Genomic DNA, 23,522 nt, shown 5'->3' on the forward strand with positions numbered 1-23,522 from the left:
TACTGTATAGATATGTGAAGAGAAGCATTTGTGCTTCTTTTTACTGCCATCTTGTAATATTATTGTAAGTCAAATTATAATTTTGTATATGTTGTAATGTACTCTCATACACTGAGAGGGGTTGCTAGAGTTAATAAAAATCCTAAATCCTAAAAATCCTGATAATTCGTTTGTCGATTATCGGTCCTGTCAAAAGTCCAACTTTCCATTTCCAATTCTGAAGAAGAGAAGAGCGTAGATGGACGCTAGTCCAGAACAAACCTTTCGAAGTAAACATCACGCAATTTGTGTACCCTTTACAAATAATAACTGTCGCTGTTCTCGGTTTATATAGGTATTGTATGTTTGTTGTGTAAAGAGACAATTCACGTCAAAATCAGTCTTAATTGGGGATATTATCGTTAATTGTTTCAACCTTCGTCGTAATCCAAGCATGTCTTCTGTATGGTCGGCCTATGGATGATAAACGAGATTCATACGGGATTCTTGTAGTGACAGTGCTCTATAACTTACTTTTAAACGTTGCATGAAACGTATTGTACTATTTTAATATCCTGTTTAACATTGGCGTAACCCTGTAGATGTTACTTTTCCCTTGAGTTGATCTAACCATAACTGTGTCTAGGCCTACTGTGAATTTGACTATAGGCCTAGACTACCCTACAGTTTGGTAGTTTAAGTTGAGCCCCGAATCTTAAAGGAATGACATTAAAGGGCAGTATTAAGAAATATTGAGATATAGCTTTGTGCATAAACATTGTTTTACCAACTATAATTTGACTGACATGACTTTGTTTATTTATGATGCTTGATATCGTAGCTGGTTTCCCCAGCTTTCCCCATGAATAAATACAACTGTATTCAGGCATGGTTCGTAAATAGAGAATGGTTTTATTGAAAGAGAATGTATTTCAGTTTGAGTGTGGTAAACTCCCTCCTTAATATGCAAAAATAATACTTCCTTAGTTAGGTTAGGTTGTGAGATATTGATGCTTACTATAGTTAAAATGATCTACCTTCACATTAGGAAGATGCGCTCGCTGCTACATCACGACCATCTTGGGAAGCTGACTGATTGGCATTGATTTTACATTTTGATCAATTTATATTTTGGTATAATTACTGACCTAAAAAACTGGTACATACATCCATATACCAAGGCACTTCTCCCAATTTTGGGGGGTAGCCAACATCAACAAATCCCCAAAACTAGAGTGCGGGGAGCAGTCACTCTCCCCCCAGCTCCATCTCTTTGTTGACGTCTCGCAGGATTATATACAGGAGAGGGGGTTCCCAGCCCCTTGTCCCGTCCCTTTTAGTCGCCTCTTACGACACGCAGGGATAACGTTGGCGCTATTCTAATTGTTTAAGGTATTTTCCAAGAAAATAGTAATTTTCTATAGGAAATACCTGTTTTTAATAGAAAAATAAGTTGACACATTAAGTGGATGATAAATACCTTTCTCCTGCTCGCTTATATTTTCTTTTCGGTGTATCCAGTTTATGGCCTTTGGATGATAGGCATAGGGCTATATTATTTAAAGTATTTTCGTTATGGTATTTCTTATTATAGGTATTCAATTTGTTATGGCTTTTGTTACATTTATTAATGTGGTTATTGATGGCATATTCTTATAGAATAAATATAGGTCTAGGTCTAATCATAAAACACTACCATAAAAGCTAGCCTACATGGTAATCTGCTGAATGTTAAATGATATTTATCATAATTTTCAACATGAATGCAACTTTTATGGTAAAGTTGTATTGTATTACAGGGTTTTTACTAGGTTACATTGCCCTGTAATACACTACAATAATACCACTTTTATTTTAATCAAGACTATACTGTCCATCCCATTATTCCTTCAACATATAGGAATTTGATGTGTAGGCTTATGATAATGATGAGACTTCCAGGATATGAGAATTTTATGTGTAGGTCTATGATGATGATGAGACTTCCAGGATATGAGAATTTTATGTGTAGGTCTATGATGATGATGAGACTTCCAGGATATGAGAATTTTATGTGTAGGTCTATGATGATGATGAGACTTCCAGGATATGAGAATTCTATGTGTAGGTCTATGATGATGATGAGACTTCCAGGATATGAGAATTTTATGTGTAGGTCTAACCACACAATAATAATATTTGATAATGCAGACCCATGATGAGTTAATTCTCCCAATTTTGAAATGATTATTTAAGCCTATGCCCCATTTAAAATGTATATATGGTAATTAGTTGTGTATGTGTGTTTTGATACTGAACAAAAATAATATCGCTTTATTTAGATCTATTCATGATTTAAAAAAGCAAGGCGCATCATTAGAATAACTACTATCATTATTATGACAATACAGTACAATGAAGAAGTATATCTTTTAGCCAAGGTAGGCTAATTGTATTTTACACAGCTCTGGCAACAGAAAGTCTGTGTTGTTATCATGGCAGAGGGAATATGATCTGTCAGGTAATAATTTCGAAGGGTTAGAAATGTGACGTCATTCCAATTTCGAGAGTTGACCAGTCACAAAGGAAGTTCTTAAGCAGTGTGTGTGGCTGTACTGCAAAGGCATCATCATCATCATCATCATCATCTACTCCTACGCCTATTGACGTAAAGGGCCTCATTAGAGTTTGCCAGTCGTCTCTATCTTGAGCTTTTAAGTCAATGCTTCTCCATTCATCTTCTCTTACTTGACATTTCATAGTCCTCAGCCATGTAGGCCTGGGTCTTCCAACTCTTCTAGTGTCTTGTGGAGCCCAGTTGAAAGTTTGGTGAACCAATCTCTCTTAGGGAGTGCAAAGAGCATGTCCAAAGCATCTCCATCTACCTACCCCTCACCATGATATCCACCCAAATCATCTCCATCTACCTACCCCTCACCATGATATCCACCCAAATCATCTCCATCTACCTACCCCTCACCAAGATATCCACATAAGGCACTCGGGTAATCTCTCTTATAGTTTTGTTTCTAATCCTGTCCTACCGTTTAATTTCCAATATTCTTCTGAGGACTTTGTTCTCAAATCTACAAAATTTGTTAGATATTGTTTCATTGTACTGTATGATAATTAATGGCATGGTGGTTAATATTTACCCATATAAAAATCATTTAGGACTTCATTTGGAAACTCATTCATTACTGTACACCAGTCTGATATGGCAAATTAGTTCTAGTCACAGCATAACCAGTTGAAAAAATGCATAGGTATTCATGGCATAAGTAATAATCATTCCGAAATGTATTTAGCATGAAAATATATTAGGTTCAATTACATGGGTGTGCTCTAATCAAACTTAATTTAGTGTGCTGACTTTATCTGACCTGTAACCCCAGGACTCTGAAGTTGTGGAAATACACAGATGTGTTGTAATTTACTTAATACATGGGTTCTTCACTGATCTCAGGATTTGGCCCCTGCACTTAACCTGACGAAGTGCTCTTGAGTTTTAGAATAATAAAGGCAAACATATGATTGTCTTCAAGGAGTCTCTGTACTGTATATAAAGTTTGATTGATTGATTTTTTTTTTCTTCTTTTTTGGCAAGGGAACCATTTATATGTGCAAAATTACTTTTCAATGGAAAGTGATTAGATTGAGATATGATTTTGTATTTGAAGATTATTTTACATTTGTTCCCACACATTATACAAATCATCAACCTTTAATAGAAGTATGACTTCAGCAAAACTGGAACTGATTGTTAAACTTTTATGAAGATAAACATTTCTACTTGCCAGGTTGTGGGTAAGCCCCACCCACCCGACAGGTAGCTCAGCCTTCGTTTTGACTAAGACCGTTGCTGAGTACACACATACACAGCTGCACTCCTTGCCAAGTCTTGGCTCTTAAAGTTATGACTTTCTTTTGCTTAACAGAGTTTTTGTGAGCGGGTTGTGATGTCCACCCCTAAACTAGACATGCGGATCTGTCCCAGCAAAGAAGGTCATATGTGTGGCCAGTAGCCAGTATATCTGATATATGAGCAAACCAGAGGTGTACCCTTATGTGCTATGTAATCTTTGGAGAGGGCATGACAGTTTGCAGTCATCCCCTTGGGAGGAGTGTAGAGAGTGGGTGGAATTTGCAAAGAAGTCTAAGGATTCTTTGGGGGTAAGAGGGCATGCCCAAGCTGATTCTGAAAAAAACTAGCTTTTTCATCTCTTCTTCAGCAACGGAGCCAGGTGTTTCACTTGGGGTATCTTCCGAGGCTCCTTCCTTTGGAGTAACCCATTGTAGGAAGGGAGAGACTTGCAATACACCCCCTCTCTCTCAACCCCCTTCCACCTCTTTATTGCTGACGACCCTAGCAAAAAATTGAACCTTTCTAGGTTGTGGGCTTTCCTTGGGATTGCTGATGAACCATCAAAGAAAATTCTGGAGGCATTGTCATCAGGTAGTATCCAGAAGGCTGCTGCTACTTCTCCACATGTTTCCTGTGCAGAGGAAGTTCTTGGCGACTTTTCCTATTGCTGCTTCCCCAAGCAAGGTGCAGTCTCCAATTACAAAACACTCGTTTGCCAATCAATGATCAGCCTAGTATGATATTTTTCCATAGACCAATTATAGGTTCTGAAAAATTTTGTTCAACCAGACTATTATCAGGTCGCATTTTGAATCAGATTTTTACAGTTAGGCAGATATGCAAGAAATATTTAGCAAAATGTAAGGAGTTGTATGTTGTGTTTATAGATCAGGAGAAAACTTATGATAGAGTTTATAGAGAAGCTTTGTGGAATGTGATGAGGTTATATGGAATTGGTGGAAGGTTGTTGCAAGCAGTGAAAAGTTTCTACAAAGGTAGTGAAGCATGTGCTAGGATAGGAAATGAAGTGAGCGATTGGTTTTCAGTGAGAGTGGGGCTGAGACAGGGATGTGTGATGTCGCCATGGTTGTTTAACTTGTATGTTGACGGAGTAGTGAGAGAGGTGAATGCTCGAGTGCTTAGACGAGGGTTGAAACTGATAAGACAAGAATGATCATGAATGGGAGGTAAATCAGTTGTTGTTTGCAGATGATACTGTACTGGTTGCAGACTCGGAAGAGAAGCTTGGCTGATTAGTGACAGAATTTGGAAGGGTGTGTGAGAGAAGGAAGATGAAAGTTAATGTGGGTAAGAGCAAGGTTATGAGATGCATGAGAAGGGAAGGTGGTGCGAGATTGAATGTCATTTGTTCCGTAACTGGAATACAAACCACGTTATTTAATAGGGGTATTACTTTCGGCGTAGCTGAAATGACGAGCCATTAATTTTTAACGAGGGTTAACTACCCACATCGGTAGTTAGCAGGGGTTAGGGAGGGTAGCTTGCTACCGTTCCCCCTCACACACCTGTGATTGAGGTCACTTTGCTTTCGGCTAAGATGGTGAACGAATGTTGCTGTTCTTCATCATCGCCGACAATTGGTAGCCATTAATGCTTTTTGCTTTATCTTTTTCTTAGACTGTGTGTGTGAAGTTGACTTCTGCAACCATGCGCACCTGCCCTGGACTCTTCGGCTGCCCCTGTGGAACATTCATGTCGGCGGTCGAGACCGATCCTCACGCCCTTTGTCCTTCTTGCAGAGGTCAACGGTGTGATAGTGTAAACAAGTGTAGGGAGTGGTCTTCCTCCCAGTGGGAGAGGTTTTCGCGATGGCGGAAGAAGAAGTCCAAGCGGGATATTTCTCCTTTGAAGGTTGCTTCGAAGTAAGAAAAACCCAAGGCCTCTTCTTCCGTCACCCAAACCTCCTGAGAGACTGTCGAGTAGTAGCGTACACCGATTTATTTCTGTCCAACCCCGGGTCTCGAGAGATGAGGTTGCTTCCCCTAGCGAAGCAGCACTACCTCTCCCCCCGGGGGAGGCCTTGTCACTAACTTCCGTGTTTCAGATTTGGTCCTCCCTGGGGCTCACGGGTTCGCCCTCCAAGCAGGCTTTGCTTGATTTCATCCGCATGGGTGCTTCTGTCAAGCAGTCGTCGTCACTGTAAGGGGTAGATCCCCTGACACTTGTCGACGTTGTTGTGTCAGAGGTGTCTCATGCGTCATCACCCATCTCCTCTGCCACTCCAGACTCTATGGTAGCTGTCGGCTTAGTTTCCCCCCATTCCTGACCATCCTCCGAGGAGAAACTAAGTTCATCATCAGTCTCTCCCACTAGTGTTTCTCTCCCTCGTGGGAGTTCACTTATAGAGACTCCTCTTCGGAGGACTGCTGATGGTCAGCTTGCTGATTCAACGGCCCCCAGAGGGCACATCCGTCGGAAGGCTCGCCTTCCTCTTCGCCTTAGAAGCCTTCCTTCACCTGCGGTGAGGATGCGCCTCTTTGGTTTAACGTCTTCTATGCAGTCCCTCGCAGAGGAACCTCTAGGCCGATCATCCATCACTGCACCTGCAACCAGTCTTGTGACTTCGGTCCTGGACCTGTCTGCAGATCGTTCGCGATCTCCTTCGGTGGATGGTCATCCTTTTAAAGGGCACGTCGACCATCCATCCAACAGACATGCCGACCTTCCATCGCCGTTCCTGTATGGGCCTATTAAGGCTCCACCAAAGTGCACTTTTGCGCGCCATCATACTGCGCACCACGCGCCCACGCACCCTGACCAGCGCTCACTAGCAGCTCGTCAGGCACCAACGCTTTGGCACACCACCCATCTTGCTCGCCCTTACAAAGGGGAGTAACCTCACACGCTTACGCGCCAACATGCACCTACGCCCCAACAAGATCCTTCTACGCGCCCACATGCGCATACGCGCCAAAGATCTCCTGCGAGCCAGCGCTCTCCTGCACCTATGCGCCCTGCGCTTACGCGCCCACGATCTCCTACGCGCCAGTACTCACATGTGCGGCAACGTTCTCCTGCGCAAAAGTGCTCTCCCACGCGCCAACATGTGCGCCCCACATCTTGCTCTCCTGAGTGTCATCTTGCACACCAGCCAAAACCTGCGCGCCATGACTCTCCTGCACGCAAGTTCGTAGGTGAGGCAACAACCTTGTTGCTCTCACCTGCGCGCGCGCGCGCCGTCTCTCCTGCAGACGCGAGCCCACGCGCTTGGAAACATTCTTCCGCCCTCGCACTAATTCTTCTACGGACATGCGCGAACACTCTCCTGCGTGCCTGCAAGCACATCATGATTCTTCCTGCGCTCCAACAGTCTCCCGCACGCGAGCACCAATTTTCTCCCTTGCGTGAGCACCATTATTCTCCCTTGCGCGAGCGCCATTATTCTCCCTTGCGCGAGCGCCATTATTCTCCCTCGCGCGAGCATGCGCACCAAAAGGAACGTCATTCGTCAAGGTCGCCATCGCCTCATTCCCCTCCCCACAAGTGCATACCACCGCGCATTGTGGGTGAAGGGAAACATACAGAGGGGTTCAGGATCCCAAAGCTACATCCTAAGGCGAACCCACCCATTCCAGTAACTCCTCCCAGGGAACCTTCGGTCCCTTTCCCTTCAGGGGGGTCTGTCTGACAGTGCGTCTGTCAGCCAGCAGCCCTGGTTCAATGTCTAGATCAGAGCCGTAACCCAGGCTTTCAAGCCTGTCCTGTCTGATCTAGGACATGGAACCGTGGCTTCCTCTACCCCTTTGAAGAGGAAAAGAGGAGCTCTGGATGCGGTCACTTCCCCGAGGGCGAAACTGACTCCACTCAGATCATCGAGGCAAGTTCCTCCTATTTCTCTGACTAACTCTCCATCCTTTTCGGATGAAGATCTCCTGTCACCTAGGGAACCATGCGAAGAGAGACTTTCCCCCATCGCACCATTGGAGGAAATCTCTCTTCACGCCGAGAGTTCCTCACAGTCCGAGAATAGAAGGGACATGCCACACTCATCGATGTTGGAGACTTACCTCCTCTTGAAGGAATCTAAAGACTCCAAAGCATTGCCAAAGTCCTCCACTAGGGCTAGGACGGAGCCAGCCAGCCACTCAGGGAATGTCCGCGACTCTCCCCAAGAAGAGCCTTTGGGGATAGAAGGAGACTTTGCTGCAAGTCCTACAACAGGAGGAGACCAGCAGGAGTCAGAACATGCATTCTGGCAGGTTCTGACTCTGAGGGTTCTCAACGGGTTTTCCGACCCCATGATCCTTCCTCGAGAGGGCAAAGACATGGTCCTAGACCGCGTCTTTGGTACTCAAAAACCCTCTTAAGACCAGTGCAGCCCTGCCCTAGTCTCAAGGTGTAAGAGTACCAGGGACAAGATCACCCAGCAGCTCTCCGAGATGTCCTCCTACAACCATTCTGGTACCACCAACAAGCTCCTCCCACCTCCTCGCATACAACAGAAGAGATCCTGGAGGAGCCTAGTTCAGCTCTTTCTCTTCACCACTCGCTGGAAGAGCTAACCAGGGGAGTCCCTCTTGAGAGAGACTCCGACCGGCAGGTCTCGTTCTCGGCAGCCGAGATCCTCAATCAAGAGAACGTCACGAAGTGTGCTATGCAGGCTACTTCATGGCTTGATATCTGGTTGGGGACCTTAGGTATCCTGATACGATCTGAGGATTTCTCCAAGGAACGTACCAGGAAAGCTATGGAAACTTTCCTTCTCTCAGGTACTCGCATGATCGAGTTTCTTGCTCACCAAGTCTCGAACTTGTGGGCAAATACCATCCTGAAACGTCGAGATGCAGTAGCTGAGAGATTCCACCAGGTCCCTAGCGGCGAGATCAATAGGCTCAGACATTCCTCCTTAGAGGGGTCTCTTCTGTTCGAGCCTAAGGATGTGGAACATGCTGCTGAGAGGTGGAGGAAGTCTCATCAAGACTCCCTCCTCCATAGGGCTTTAACATCTAAGCCCTGTAAACCTCCAGCACCACAGCAGTCACGTCCAACCAAGACCACAACGACGACAACTGCAGCGAAGACAACGGTGTCTAAGCCTTTTCTTGTCAAAGACAGGAAAGGCAAAAAGTCCTCCAGGGGAGGTAAAAATCTTAGAGGGAGCAGCCGAGGCCGTAAATGCTAGGATAGGCAGTCCCCCTGCATTTCCACCAGTGGGGGAATGCCTACAAAGTTGCGCAAACAGGTGGAAGTAACTTGGGGCCAATTCCTGTACAATCTCCGGGATCAGTCTAGGATATCGCGTCCCGTTCATAACATCTCTACCTCCCTTGTCCAGGAATCCAGTGTCATTGAACTCCCTTGCCATGGGATCGACAAAGGGGGCAAGCCCTTCGGGCAGAAGTCCAGACCCTGTTGAAGAAGGGCGCTCTCCAAGAGGTCCTCGATGGATCCCCAGGCTTCTTCAGTCGACTCTTTCTTGTAAAGAAGGCGTCTGAAGGCTGGATACCAGTCATCGACCTCTCAGCTCTGAAGAAGTTTGTCAAACAAACTCCGTTCAGCATGGAGACGGTGGACACCGTCACACTAGTCGTAAGACCGCAAGACTTCATGTGCACACACGACCTAAGGATGCGTACTTCCAGATCCCAGTCCATCCGTCTTCAAGGAAGTACTTAAGATTCAGCCTAGATAATAATATACCAGTTCAAGGTGCTGTGCTTCGGTCTTTCCACAGCAACAGCACCACAAGTCTTCACCAGTGTGTTCACCCTAGTGTCATTTTGGGCACACAGGATTGGCATCTGTCTTCTCCATTATCTGGACGACTGGCTAATCCTAGCAGACTCAGTGTCAACCCTTCTTCAACACCGAGACAAACTTCTGAGACTTTGCCAGGATCTGGGTATCATGGTGAATCTCGAGAAGTCCTCTCTGCTTCCCGCTCAAAGACTGGTATACTGTACTTAGGCATGATTGTAGACACCATTCTCCACAAAGCCTTCCCATCAGACGACAGGATAGAAAGGTTGCAAGACCTTTTCTCAGACGAGAAGAACTCCCAGCCCAATCGTGGCTACGTCTCCAGTGGTGGGTGACAGACGACAATCTACGAAAGGAAGTGGATCTTCTCGTCCTCCCCCCGGATTTGATGCTGTTTTCAGACGCTTTAAAAAAAAGGGTGGGGGCCCCACGTGCTGCACCACACGACCTCAGGCCTCTGGTCAGAGTCAGAAAAGTACCTCCACATAAATCTCCTAGTGATGAAGGCCGTCTTTCTGGCCCTTCAACAGTTCCAACAGTTCCTGGCAAGTCACTCTGTGGTGGTGATGAGTGACAACACCACAGTAGTGGCCTACATCAACAAATAAGGAGGTACTTTTTCGCAGCAACCATCCCATCTAGCAGTAGAGATACTTAGATGGGCCAAAATCCACTCGATACCACTATCGGCACGCAACATTCCAGGCAAGAGGAATGTGCTCGCCGACAACCTGAGCAGAGCATCTCAGATAGTGAGTACCGAGTGGTCTTTGGATCATTTAGTAGCCAACGAAGTCCTGACTTTGTGGGGTTCTCCGACTGTGGACCTCTTCGCAATCGCCCTGAACTTCAGGCTCCCGCTGTACTGTTCCCCAGTCCCAGACCCCAAGGCTCTTTGGCAAGATGCATTCCAACAACGGTGGGACAACATCGACGTTTACACCTTTCCCCCATTCTGTCTGATGAGGAGGGTACTCAACAAGACTAGAACATCGGTCAATCTTTCAATGACCCTCATGGCTCCACTATGGCATCATGCAGAATGATTCTCGGACCTTCTGCAACTCCTAACGGAGCCACCAAGAGAACTCCCTCCACGACACAATCTACTCAAACAACAACGCGCCAACATCTTCCACAGAGCCGTAGCTTCGCTACGACTTCACACCTGAAGACTATCCAGCATCTCCTCTCTGAGAGAGGGTTTTCGCAACAAGTTACGATTAGGATGTCTGGACATCTGCGAAAATCATCAGCAGTAGTCTACTGGGCCAAGTGGAAAGTCTTCTGTGGTTGGTGTCGTGGAACGGGTATCTCTCCACTACAATAGATGCCACTATTCCAGCAATAGCGGACTTCCTCATGTATTTGCGTGAAGAAATGCGCCTGTCAGTCTCGGCAGTGAAAGGCTATCGCCTGACCTTAAGCCTCGCCTTCAGGCTGAAAGGAATGGATATTTCTTCATCGCTAGAACTTTCTCTACTCATACGTAGTTATGAACTTGCTAGAACTTTCTCTACTCATACGTAGTTATGAACTTACCTGCCCCCAGTCAGAAGTGAGACCTCCCCCATGGAACGTGGTTCGAGTTCTCAGGTCTCTAAAGAGACCTCTCTATGAACCATTACGCCAGGCAACAGATTGCCACCTGACTTGGAAGATGGTGTTCCTGCTAGCTTTGGCTTCGGCCAAGCGAGTCAGCGAACTTCATGGTCTCTCATACGAACATCGCCCAATCAAGGGGATGGGGAGAGGTAACGTTCAGCTTTGTCCCCGAGTTTATTGCTAAGACTCAGAACCTGGGAGTAGCGGATCCTCGATTCGACTCCTTCCGGATTTCTAGTCTCCGTATTGTAACGGATGACCCAGACCATCTCTTACTATGCCCAGTAAGGAGTTTGAGGCTGTACCTCAAGAGAACAGCCTCATCCCGTCCTCGTGTGCCAGCACTATTCGTCAGCACAGGAAGGACTAAGAGGAGGGTCACCAAGAACACCATCTCAGCATGGGTTCGCAGGTTCATTGACCTTGCACTGAATCCAGACCCTCCTTCACGTCGCCCCAGACCACATGATGTCAGGGGCATAGCTGCGTCCCTGGCCTTCAAAAGAAATTATTCAGTGACGCAGGTTCTTCAAGCTGGGGTGTGGAAATGTCAAATCACGTTCACATCTCACTACGTGCAAGACGTAACCCACAGGAGACTCGATACGTTTTCTAACGGTCCTGTGGTGACAGCACAACAGCTGGTTTAAAACCTCAAGCTCCGTATTGGACAATTAGCAGAAGGTTGAGGGCATTGTTACCTGGTTTTAGTCTGCATGAATGGAAAGGTTTGATTGGCCCTTATTCTTTTCTTCATCCTCCCCTCTCTTGGGGAAAGCAGTATCCTGGGTTCTCTGCATAGCTAACCTCAAACCACTGCAGGTAAACCATGCTCCCTTGTGTACCTAGTATTAAGATTAATACTGTTGCGTCCCCATACCCTGACGAGGTGGTTTTGGGAAAGTCCTAATGCACAGTTTTCCATCTAAAGAACTACACGTAGGCCACAAACCTTACGTAGCAAGGTTTTAGCGAGGTGCAGGGGCTCCTTATTTCTTGAGTGCTAACACACTCAGATAAGGAACCCCCGGGTAAAATCAAAAAGCCAGATTGGCTGGGATGTCAACCCTTCCTAATGGGTGAGTCACCCCTATTAAATAGTGTGGTTTGTATTCCAGTTACGGAACAAATGACAAATTCGTAGATAATTTGTATCCCCCTTGAAGTCCTACCTCCAAGCAAAGTGAGCTCAATCACAGAGGTGTGAGGGGGAGCGGTAGCAAGCTACCCTCTCTACCCCCCACTAACTACCAATGTGGGTAGTTATTAAACCTCGTTTAAAATTAATGGCTCGTCATTTCAGCTACACCGAAAGTAATACCCCTATTAAATAGCCAAGGTTTGTTTGGTTAGGAAAAATACAAATTATCTACAAATTTGTCATGTTGAATGTAGAGGTACTTGAGGAAGTAGATCAGTTTAAGTGCTTGGGGCCTGTTGTTGCAGGAAATGGTGGAGTGGAAGCAGATGTACGTCAGAGTGAATGACGGATGCAAAGTGTTGGGGGCTGTGAAGGGAGTGGTAAAGAATAGAGGGTTAGGCATGAATGTAAAGAGAATTCTGTATGAGAAAGTGATTGTACTAACTGTGGTGTATGGATCAGAGTTGTGGGGAACGAACATGATGGAGAAACAGAAATTGAATGTGTTTGAGAGGAAGTGTGAGAGGAGTATGGCTGGTTTACCTCTAGTAGATAGGGTTAGGAACGAAGTAGTGAGGGTGAGAACAGGTGCAAGAAATGATTTAGCAGCTAGAGTGGATATGAATGTCCTGAGGTGGTTTGGTCATGTTGAGTGAATGGAAAATGGTTGTCTGCTAAAGAAAGTGATGATTGCAAGAGTTGAAGGTAGAAGTACAAGAGGAAGGCAAAGGTTTGGGTGGATGGATTTGGTGAAGAAAGCTCTGGGTAATAGGAGGATAGGTGTGAGAGAGGCAAGAGAGCATGCCAGAAATAGGAATGAATGGTGAGTGATTGTGACGCAGTTCCGGTAGATCCTGCTGCTTCCTCCAGTCACCTTGGATGATGGAGGAGGTAGCAGCAGTAGGGGATTCAGTGTTATGAAGCTTCAGCTGTGGTGGATAACGGCGGAGGGTGGGCTGTGGCACCCTAGCAGTACCAGCCAAACTCAGATAGATATACAGTGAACCCTCGCTACTTCGCGGTTCGACCATCGCGGATTCACCACTTCGCGGATTTTTTCCATAACCCATATATATACAGTAATATATATATATATATATATATATATGTATGCATGTATTTATGTATATATGTAGGTATGTATATGTGTATACATATAAATATATATATATATATACACACACACACACACACATATATATATATATATATATATATATATATATATATATATATATATATATATATATCTATAAATCTAAAGTAGGAAGATGTGATGTAGCTCTAAGGGAAAAGTATGGGAAATATGTCTGGGTAATAAGCAAAGCTCTACCTCCAGTTTGTTTCTACATTATGATCAGAGATAAATGTAAACAAAACATTGGTTGCCATTTTTTATCGTGCTTTATACCATGTTTAGGAAATGCATGATATAAAATCACCTTTAATATTTGTGCCTGTTTTAGTTTAGGGTACTGTAGTACATGCATTAAGTGTTCTGTACATTAAAGGGTAGTTTGTTAACAGTACTACGTACAAGGGAAGGTTTTAAAAGTCTGAATATACATGTTGAATAAATAGGTAAATATGGTGTCACTACTTCGCGGATTTTCACCTATCGCGGCCGCGACTGGAACCTATCTACCGCGATAAACGAGGGTTCACTGTAGATTTTGAATTTCATATACAGTAGCTAGTCTAAAGCGGGGTTTACACGGGCGAGCAGCTCGTCGAGCCTGGCTCGACAACCCTGTGTTTGAATTGATGTTCGAGCGTGTAAACGGGCTATTTGGTTGTCGAGCGGCTCGATGAAAGTCAGGCTCATCTTGACTTTTGTGGGCGGAGCTACTTTGTTTGACGAGCGGTGTGAACGTGTTTAGTTGTGAACGGGTGTCGAGCATCGAACCTCAGTTGTTATTCAAACCTGCTAGAGGAAACATCATCAAAGAAATGAATAATGGCTGCCATTAATGAAAGCAAGAATGAGAAGGAAGTCTTATTTGATTTCATACATACATATCGGGCTCATCAAGCTTTATGGAAAGTTAAATCAAAAGACTATTCCAATAAAGTAGCCAGAAACAAGGGAATAGCGGACACTCAGTCTTTCATGTGGAGTTATGGCCTTCCTCATAGTTGTATTTTCATAAGTAATGAAAGGGCTGACACGATTCAGTAGATCAATGTACGTGTCTTCATCCATATGCAAATAATTGCGCCAGTCATCTGGCTCTAATCTTAAAGCAACAAGCAAGTTGGTGTGTGAAAATTTCTCTATTTTGATCTTTTCTTTTCCTTCTTGGTGCCACTGCTAAAGCAATGGCTATCAAATCGCCCTGGTCGAGAGACATGTTGACGTTGTTTTAGCACGAGGCACACTAAGGCTCGATGTACTGTCTGAAAGCTCTTCGAGCCGTTCTACAAGTAGGTTCGGCAACCGGGCTCGGCGAGCTGCTCGGCCGTGTAAACCCCGCTTAATGCCCTCTAGGAGAATTTTATGTACTGAAATATATGTGGATTACCTTGAGTACAGTATTATTAAAAGCTAGTAACCATTAAATTGAGTAAAGGTGAGCACTGCTATCATGAAGAATGATGGTTGTAAGGTGGTGGGAGGAATTGGCAATTTAGGTAAGAACTAGTGAATATACTGTGCGCTGTATATCAGAAGCTAGTTTTAAAGTAGTAGGTATAACATCAGTCCTGGTTGATTGTCATCTGAACCAAACAGAATGGAGAGGAAATGGCAGCTGTGATTGGAAGTGAAAGGTGAATTGGGAAGGAAAATAATTACAATATAGAAAAAAGAAAAAAGAAATTGATTAATTTCTTCCTCAGTAATACAACACAAAAGAGAAAGTCAAAAGAACAATATCTAGAGTTTGGTAGTGACCAGCTGCAAGGTCACAATCAGATTGTGTATGGTAGGATGCCTAAATGGTTGTGTTGTTATTATTTTTACAGGCTTATCTACAATCCTAGTTGGAAAAACAGGATGCTATAAGCCCAAGCGCTCCCAACAGGTGGGAAAATAGCGCTGTGGGGAAAGGAAACGAGGAAATGAATAAACCAAGAGAAGTACAGTAATGAAGAATCAAAATAGAATGTTTTAAGAAGAGCAAAAGATTAAATTGGATCTTTCACACTATAAATTATAAAAACCCTAAAAAAACAAGAGGAAAATAAACTAAATAAAACAGTTTACCCTCAAACAAGGGAACTAACCCAAGTCAGTGGAAGACCAAGGTACAGAGGCTATGGCACTGTCTAAGACTAGAGAACAATGGGTTGATTTTGAAGTGTCTTCCTCCTAGAAGAGCTGCTTACCATAGCTAAAGAGTCTCTTCTACCCTTACTGAGAGGAAAGTAACCACTGAACAATTACATTGCAGTAGTTAACCCCTTGAGCGAAGAGGAATTGTTGGGTAATCTTAGTGTTGTCAGGTGTATGAGGAGAGGAGAAGTGTAAAGAATAGGCTGGATTGGTCGGTGTATGTGTTGGCAAAGAAAAAAATGAGCCGTAACTAGAAAGAGGGATCCAGTGTAGTATTGTCTGGTCAGTCATAAGATCCAATAACTCTAGCAGTTGTATCTCAATGGGTGGCTGGTGCCCTGGCCAACCTACTACCAAAGAACGGATAAAGATGTCATGTTGGGAGAAAAGCAATAAAGGGCTCAGGGCTGTGAACTCTATTACAGGAGCCCATAAAGAAGTTAATATGCTATTGTATGTAGATGACATGATGTTTACAGCAGAAGCAAAGGATGGGTCTCTTGTTAAAGATTGTTGAAGTGAATAATGGAAAGAGGAGTGTCAATTATTCTACGCATGAAAGAATACGAAATAGAATGTCATTTGAAAATTATCCAGGATTGTATAATTTCTGAAAATTTAGTTAGAAGAATTTTATATGCTAGAGTGCAGGAGAACCTTTGGTTGGATGATGAAGGGGTATCATACTTGGATCAATGTGAGGATCTTGACTGTTAAATATTCTATAACTGTGGTGACATATTGCACTTGATAAAGAGGCTGTTGAAAAATACAGAAATAACTTCCTGAATAAAGTCATTAGAAATTGCAGGACTACCACTAAATAAAAATATCCCCTATGTACAGTAAATGGAGCAGAAATATACAATACATGGTGCGAGTGCCTGATAGAAGGAAAGATTCCATAGCTTTCCTGGTGCATTCCTTGGAGAACACCTCGTTTTTTACCAGGATTACCAAGGTCCCCAATCAAAGATCAAGCCACGAAGTAGCCTGCATGGCATACTTCGTGACCTTCTGGTTGAGGATCTCGGTTGCCAAGAACGAGACCTGAAGGCTGGAGAGCCTCTCTAGAGAGACTCCCTTGATGAGCTCTTCCAGAGAGGGATGGAGAGGAAGAGCTGGACGAGGCTCGTCCAAGATCTTGAAGTATCTCCTCTGCTGGATACGAGGAAGTGGGAGAAGCTTGGTGGTAGAGCCGGAACGTTTGGGAGGAGGAGAGCTCGGAGAGCTGTTGGGCAATCTTAGCCCGGGCCCCTTTAGCCCCTGAGACCAGGGCAAGGCTGCTCTGGTCTTGCATAGCTTCTGAGTGCCAAAGACACGGTCCAAGACTGTCTTTGCCCTCTCGTGAGGGTATCTCTGGGTCGGTAAACCCGGTGAGTACCCTAATAAGAGTCAGGACTTGCCAGAATGCATATTCCAACTCTTTTTGCTCTCCCTCCGAAGGGGGACTAGCAGCAAAGTCTCCTTCTTCCACCCCAAAGAGCTCCTCTCAGGGTGGGTCGCAGGCATCCCTAGAGTGACTGGTGGTTCCTGCAGGCCTGGAGGTCCTTGAAGAGGACTTTGGAAGAGTCTTCAAGTCCTTCGATTCCTTCCGAGGAAGGAGGAAGTACTCGAGCATCGAAGGCCGGTTGGGATTGTCCCTCCTGACTTCCGTCGGTGGCGAACCCTCCGTGCGAGGGAAAACTTCTTCTGAAGGTGGAAGAGAGGAAGTTCGTACCTCACGCGACTCCCTCGGCAGAGGTGAGGTAAGAGAGACAGGAAGGACAGACCTCAAAGGCCTAACAGTTGTCAGTTTCACCCTAGGGGATGTAACCACATCTGAGACTCCTCTTTTCCTCTTCAAGGGAGAAGAAGTCTAGGTTCCTCGCAGTAGGTCTGCTGGTCCGGTTGGATGGAAGGTCTCTGAAGAGCGAGATGACACAGCAGGCCCGAAGGCTTGCACCACTGCTTTGACCATGGCACTGAACCAAGGCTGCTTGCTGACCGATGCACTTTCAGAAAGATCCCCTGAAGGAAAAGGGACCGAAGGTTCCCTGTGAGGAGTCTCTACTGATGTTTGCGGTGGTGGGTCCACCTTCGAAGATAGAAACTTCGGGATCCTGAACACTTCTGTGGAGCCTCCTTTCCCTTTCCCCGGCGGTCGCGCTGTAATGTGTTTGCAGGTAGGGGAATGGGGCAACGGTGACCTGTCAAAATCTTTACTGTGTTGTTCCTTTTGCCTGTGAGATTGTCTTGAAGCCAGGGGAACCTGCTCTAGGACTTGGTGCAACTGCGTAGGAGAGTGATGTCGCGCAGTAAGGCTTATTGCGAGCCATTACTCTCATGCAGTAGAGCACTGGTGGGCAAGTAAACGTAGGTACACGGGTGAGCCTGAGAGCGCTGGCGAGCTGGAGAGTGCTGAAGCGCAGGAGAGCTCTGGCTCGCAGGAGAGCGCTGACACGCAGGAGAACGTAGCTGTGCATGAGAGCGCCGATGTGTAGGAGAGTGCAGCTGCGCAGGGGAGCACTGATGAGCTGGCAAACGCTGATCTCTGGAGCGGTGAGAATGGCTGGTGATTGGGAGATCGCTGGGGCATTGGAAGGCGCTGAAGAGCAGGCGAATGTTGATACGCCGATGAGTGCTGAAGCGCTGGAGAGCGATGACGCTCTGGGAGCATTGGAGTGCTGGAGGGTGCTGACGAGATGCTGGTGAGCACTAGTGCACTAAAGGGTGCTAGCTCACTGGAGAGCGTTGGCGCACAGCCGAACGCTTTGGAGGTGCATCCCGAGCAGGCAGACGAGGAACAGGAGACAGGAACAGAATAGGCAGGTCAGCAGGTCGGCGTAAAGGAAGGTCTGGAACAGGGATGTGCCCTTTGGAGGGGCGAACATCCTCCGACGGGATGGCGAACGATTCACAGAAGAGACCAGGTGCGAAGTCCGAGTACAGTACTAGCGGTAGCCTCGTCAGGAGAAGGTCTAGATCGAAGACACCTCTAGAGGACAGGGGATCAGCAGTCTGACCTTTAGAAGCAGCAGTCCTCCACAGAGGAGTTCTCTTCCGAGGAGAAACACTTTTAGGAGAGACAGACGAAGGACTTAGTTTTCCCATCAAAGGATGAACAGGAATGGGGGAAACACAGTCGGCAGCAACAGCTGGAGAGTCGAAAGGTGCAGGGACGTCGGCAGCAGCCACTGAAGACGCCTCAGACACCACAACGTCGACGCACGACAGAGGATCCAACTCCGAAGTCGACAAAGGCTGCAGGCTAGTACCACAAATGATGAATTGCTGTAAGGAGTCCTTGGAGGGCGGACCCAGAAGCCCAAAGACGACCACACCTGTAAAAAGGGAGACAGAGACAAGGCCTCACCCCGGGGGAGAGGTAGGGCGCTCAGAAGAGATCAAACGAGCAGGAACTTCGGAGGAACGTTGGGAAGCAGAAGAAGAAGCATTGGGTTTTTCCACTTTTGAAGAAACCTTCAAAGGAGAAATACAGGTATCCCGCTTTGACTTCTTCTTCCGCCATCGCCCAAACCTTTCCCACTGGGAGGCAGACCACTACCGACACTCACTACACCTGTTATCACTATCACACTGTTGACCTCTGCAGGTGGGACAAAGGGTGTGGAGATCGGTGCCCATGGCTGACATAAAAGTTCCACAGAGCCGGCCTTCAAGTCCAGGACAGGTACGCATGGTCGGCAGAAGTCAACACACACACACACACACACACACACACACACACACACACACACACACACACACACACACACACACACACTAGCAAAAAGAAAGCACAAAAAAGCAATTAATGGCAATCCAAAATATGCGAGGATGAAGAATGGCAACGACCTTTCACCATCCGAGATAAAAGGAAAGTGAGCTAAATCTCAGGTGTGTGAGCGGGATCGGTAGCAAGCTACCCCCCCCTACCCTCGCTAATTAGCGGAATGGGTAGTTAACCCTCACTAAAATTTTAATGGCTCGTCCTTTCAGCTTCGCTGAAAGTAATAACCCCTAATAAACAGCGTAGGTTTGTATTCCAGTTACGGAACAAGTAAATTTTCCAAAGACATGAGGTTTGAAAAGGACGGAACAGTTCAGAAATAGGGGGATCTAGTATTAGTCTTTCTTTAGTTTTATGCAGTCAAATAATTTTTTTCATTGATATTTCATCGCTGAAAATGAAAAATAATTATGATTTATTCTTTCAGAGTATAGGACATGTTCAACCCTAGCACATTTGGGAGTAGTGGTACAGGGTTTGGAGGTTTTGGCTTATCAACCTCCACTCCTGCTTCAGCCAATCCAATGAAGGACTTTGAGGTAAAGTATTTAATTTATGATACACTATTGCTAAATCTGTTACCTAGTAAGATAGCTAGCATACTCAGGATATTTTAATCTTTGGAGGATCCGATGATGCATTTGATATGTCATATATTTATGTAGTGATATAGGAAATGTATTCAGCTTTCCAAAGCTGCTGGCTTTTTTTGTTTTTCTTATTTGGATAGTTCTGAGCGCCATATTTGACAGTACAGCATTAGCACTTGTTTAAGAGTTGCTTCATACATACAGAGAATATTTCAACCTGATTTGTTTACTTTGTCTTACAGGTGGTCAACCCTCCCGATGACTCTGTTCAGTGTATGGCTTTTTCTCCGCCCTCAATACCACAAGATTTTTTGGTTGCTGGGAGCTGGGATAACAATGTAAGAGGCTTATTTATTCCCTAATACAAACATCTCTTCTTATAAATTGTTTTTATTTATATATTCATAAGGCATTCTGAAAATTGAAAGTGGAGGTCCTGTAGAGAGTTGGGTTCCCCTGCTGTATGGGACCGGAAAAGCAGCCATCAAAGAAAGAAAGAAAGAAAAGAAAGTTAATCTGACTGAATTTTTTTTGTGAATGTTTTTAAACAGGAGGTAACTATTATATTCAAGTACCTAGGAGTATTTTTATTAATTGAAGCTTGCTAACAAGGTGCACGTAGTTAGTTGGAGGTAGGCAACAAAGTTCTCACCCACTCCCCTGTCTGTGGATCATAATTTTTTCTTCAGCTGCTGTTTTATTGAAGTACAATAACTTCACTTTGGGTTGTTAAATCCTTCAGTATTCTGCTTTCTATATTGTATGTTTGACAACGTTTATTTATTTATGGCAGTTCTCGTTGATATCTACTAAGTTGTAAGATGTATGGGCCATGGATATTTGATTAATTTGTTTGTTCCGACACAAATACAAACCCTTGTCCTTTACATAGGATAGATAGCAGCAAAGCTGTAGTACTCAGCAGTTAAACTTTTATAACGGTTTGTAAAGAAGTGGTTGGTAGTTACCAGTCAGGAGCGGGGCAGCCCTGCCCCCTTTTTGCTCACTGAACACTTACTTTGATAGCAGCTGCCAGTGAGACGTTCTTCCACTGGCTGAAGTTTTTTGCTATTTAATTACTTTTTTCTCTTTACAGCATTACAGCATAATTGTGGTTTTAAGCATCTTTCTTTAATTCTTGGACTTTTGTTCCCGGTGACAACACTATGCAAGGCCATTGGATATATTCCCTTGATAGGGGATTGAAAGCTTCAACTTCTTAAAACATACAGTATTTCATGGTCGTGCGACCCCTTACGAGTTTAGAATATCAGGAGGAGCAAGCCCTCCTTCCCGAATGAAGATCGTATCCTCCTGTTTGAGTTTGATGCGCTCGCGAGCAACATGTCTCTGAGTGCATAGTGTTTGGACTCTGAATCATTATTTACCGTTGAACTCACTAGTTAGACACACATTCTGCTTGATATTATATTAGTGAGCATGGAGCGCTCATACACTATTGTGCTTAACGAGTGACATAACTTCATGTGATCTCATGGATTTGTGTTCTGCTTTCCATAGAGCTCTCTCACCACCAAGGGAACAAACATGCTTGGTGTTAGCATACCTCCCATGCACCTTCTGACACGCACACTTTTCACAATGATCCCTGTGTTGGCGAGCAACATGTCTCTCAACACCTATGCAGGCATGGCCACTTGCGCACACCTGAGAGTATTCGTGGATTAACTCGCCTGTCTCCACTAGACAGTCCCCTCTTCTCCTCAGACTGTGATGGTACCATGCGCACTCCCCATGTGCCTTGCTGGTAAGGGTGAAGCGAGTTACCTTCCTAGCCCACCAATCAGCTAACCAACTGGGTTCTCAAGCCGAGGGCTTTAGTAGCAACCAGGTACGCAAGTCGAATTGGTCAGCAGAAAGCACTGCTGTTAAGAAATGCCAATATCAGCTATAGCATAGGACTTTTCCCCAGAAGTATCTGGCACTTGCAAAAACAGTTTTCATGATTGGCGTGGCCTCAGCAAAATGTTTAGGCAAGAGTCATGGCTTATCACATACTGTTATTAACATAGAGGGATGGAAAAAGGTCCCCTTTTCTTCTGTTCCAGAGTTCATAGCCAAACCTTTGAATCCACCCATGCACGAGCCTAGGCTTGAGACCTTTTCCATCTCCTCACTTTGGGAATTAACCGACAATCTAGATGATTTACTTTGTTGCCCTTTGAGGATGTGAAGACTACCTGGTTTGAAGGCACTAAGACTCTAGCTGGAGTGAACTCAACCCTTCAAAACTGCAACTCCAAAACCTGTTCATCAGCACAGGCAGGTGTGAGATCTCTAATAACACCAACTTTTTCTGGCTTCAACAGACGATAAGTAGAGAGCAAAACAAAGCTGTAAGAGGTTGCGCATGTACGCACTCACAAAGATAGAAGAGTGGGTGCAACAGCAGTCTTTAGGAAAAACCTGTCAGTTGGGTAAGTCTTGAAGGAAGGAGTCTGAAAATGCCAGACAACTTTCACAGCCCGTTACCTAAGGGAATGTAGCCACAAGTCCTTGGATTTGTTTTCCCCAGGAGTTGTGGTAGTTGCTCAGCAAGAATCATCTTGCTTAAGATAGCAGTTGCAATGTTAGTCTAGGATAAGAGTAAGAATGTCATGCCTTAATTTTTCAGTTTTCTTTCCCCTTTCTTGGGGCGCAGCAGTTGAGCCGTTATGTCGCTGGATCGAACCTTGATGCAGGTAACCTGCCATAAATAGCAACTATTCTGTTTTGTTGAGATACCTGTAGAAGTAATTTCCCCATCATCCTTGTGGTTGGTTGTAGGATTGGCATTTGTGTAAACCCATCACTTTCAATTTAGCAATGGATGATTCTATCTTCTATTGTCTTACCATTATGGCTAAGGTACAAGAAGATGATAGAAAGGCTTCTTTTGTCTTTGTTGGTGATTTTAATGCTCACCATAGGGAGTGGTAAAGTTCTATCTCTCCTACCGATCGCCATGGCTTAAGAGCTTTAGACTTTGCCTCGGAATCAGGCTGTTAGCAAATCATAAATGAAGCTACTCACAGGTCTGGTAATTGCTTGGACTTTGTATAGACTGACTCCCCTGCCGTTGTAACTAGTAAGGTTGGTTCTCAGTCTGGATATCTGATCATGCCTTGATTTCATTAGTAATGATGACTGAGCAGCCTGTCCCTGATATATCATACTCTTGTAAAATTTATATGAAATCCCAAGCAGACGGGAATGGGATTTTGCATGATCTTTTGTGCTTGAATTGGTCACAATTATATAGTAGTGTAGATCCTGTTGTCCCTTTGAATGAGAAGCTAGTCAACATAATTGATAGGTGTATCCCTTCTCGTGTGCTAAGGTACCGAGTGAAGGACAAACCGTGGTTCAATGATGATTGTAGACATGCTTATTTGGAGAAGCAGGAGGCCTATCACCTTTGGAAGGGTAATAGATCAGATTTGACCTGTAACAACTATACTCAGCTTCGAGCTTTTGCTGAGAGAGTTTATGCCTCAACTGAAAAGGAGTACAATTTAACCATAAAAGACATAAATGGTGGTCTACTCTTAAATCTGCACTCTTTGGTGTAGATGCAACAGTTCCTCCTTTACTTG

At 44.8% G+C, this 23,522-nt stretch overlaps 1 protein-coding gene across 1 annotated transcript in view; it reads left to right on the forward strand.

The window, feature by feature from the left end:
- The first annotated feature begins 222 nt into the window (after nt 1-222).
- The window catches only part of LOC137648692 (protein Rae1-like), a 52,017-nt gene continuing 28,717 nt past the window's right edge, over nt 223-23,522 (forward strand). The window contains 3 exon segments of the mRNA XM_068381721.1: nt 223-334; nt 19,764-19,875; nt 20,169-20,264. Coding sequence (XP_068237822.1) covers nt 19,774-19,875; nt 20,169-20,264 — 198 coding nt within the window. The 5' untranslated portion in view covers nt 223-334; nt 19,764-19,773.

The sequence above is a fragment of the Palaemon carinicauda genome, chromosome 10 (genome assembly GCF_036898095.1).
Source record: "Palaemon carinicauda isolate YSFRI2023 chromosome 10, ASM3689809v2, whole genome shotgun sequence".
Classification (NCBI taxonomy): domain Eukaryota; kingdom Metazoa; phylum Arthropoda; class Malacostraca; order Decapoda; family Palaemonidae; genus Palaemon; species Palaemon carinicauda.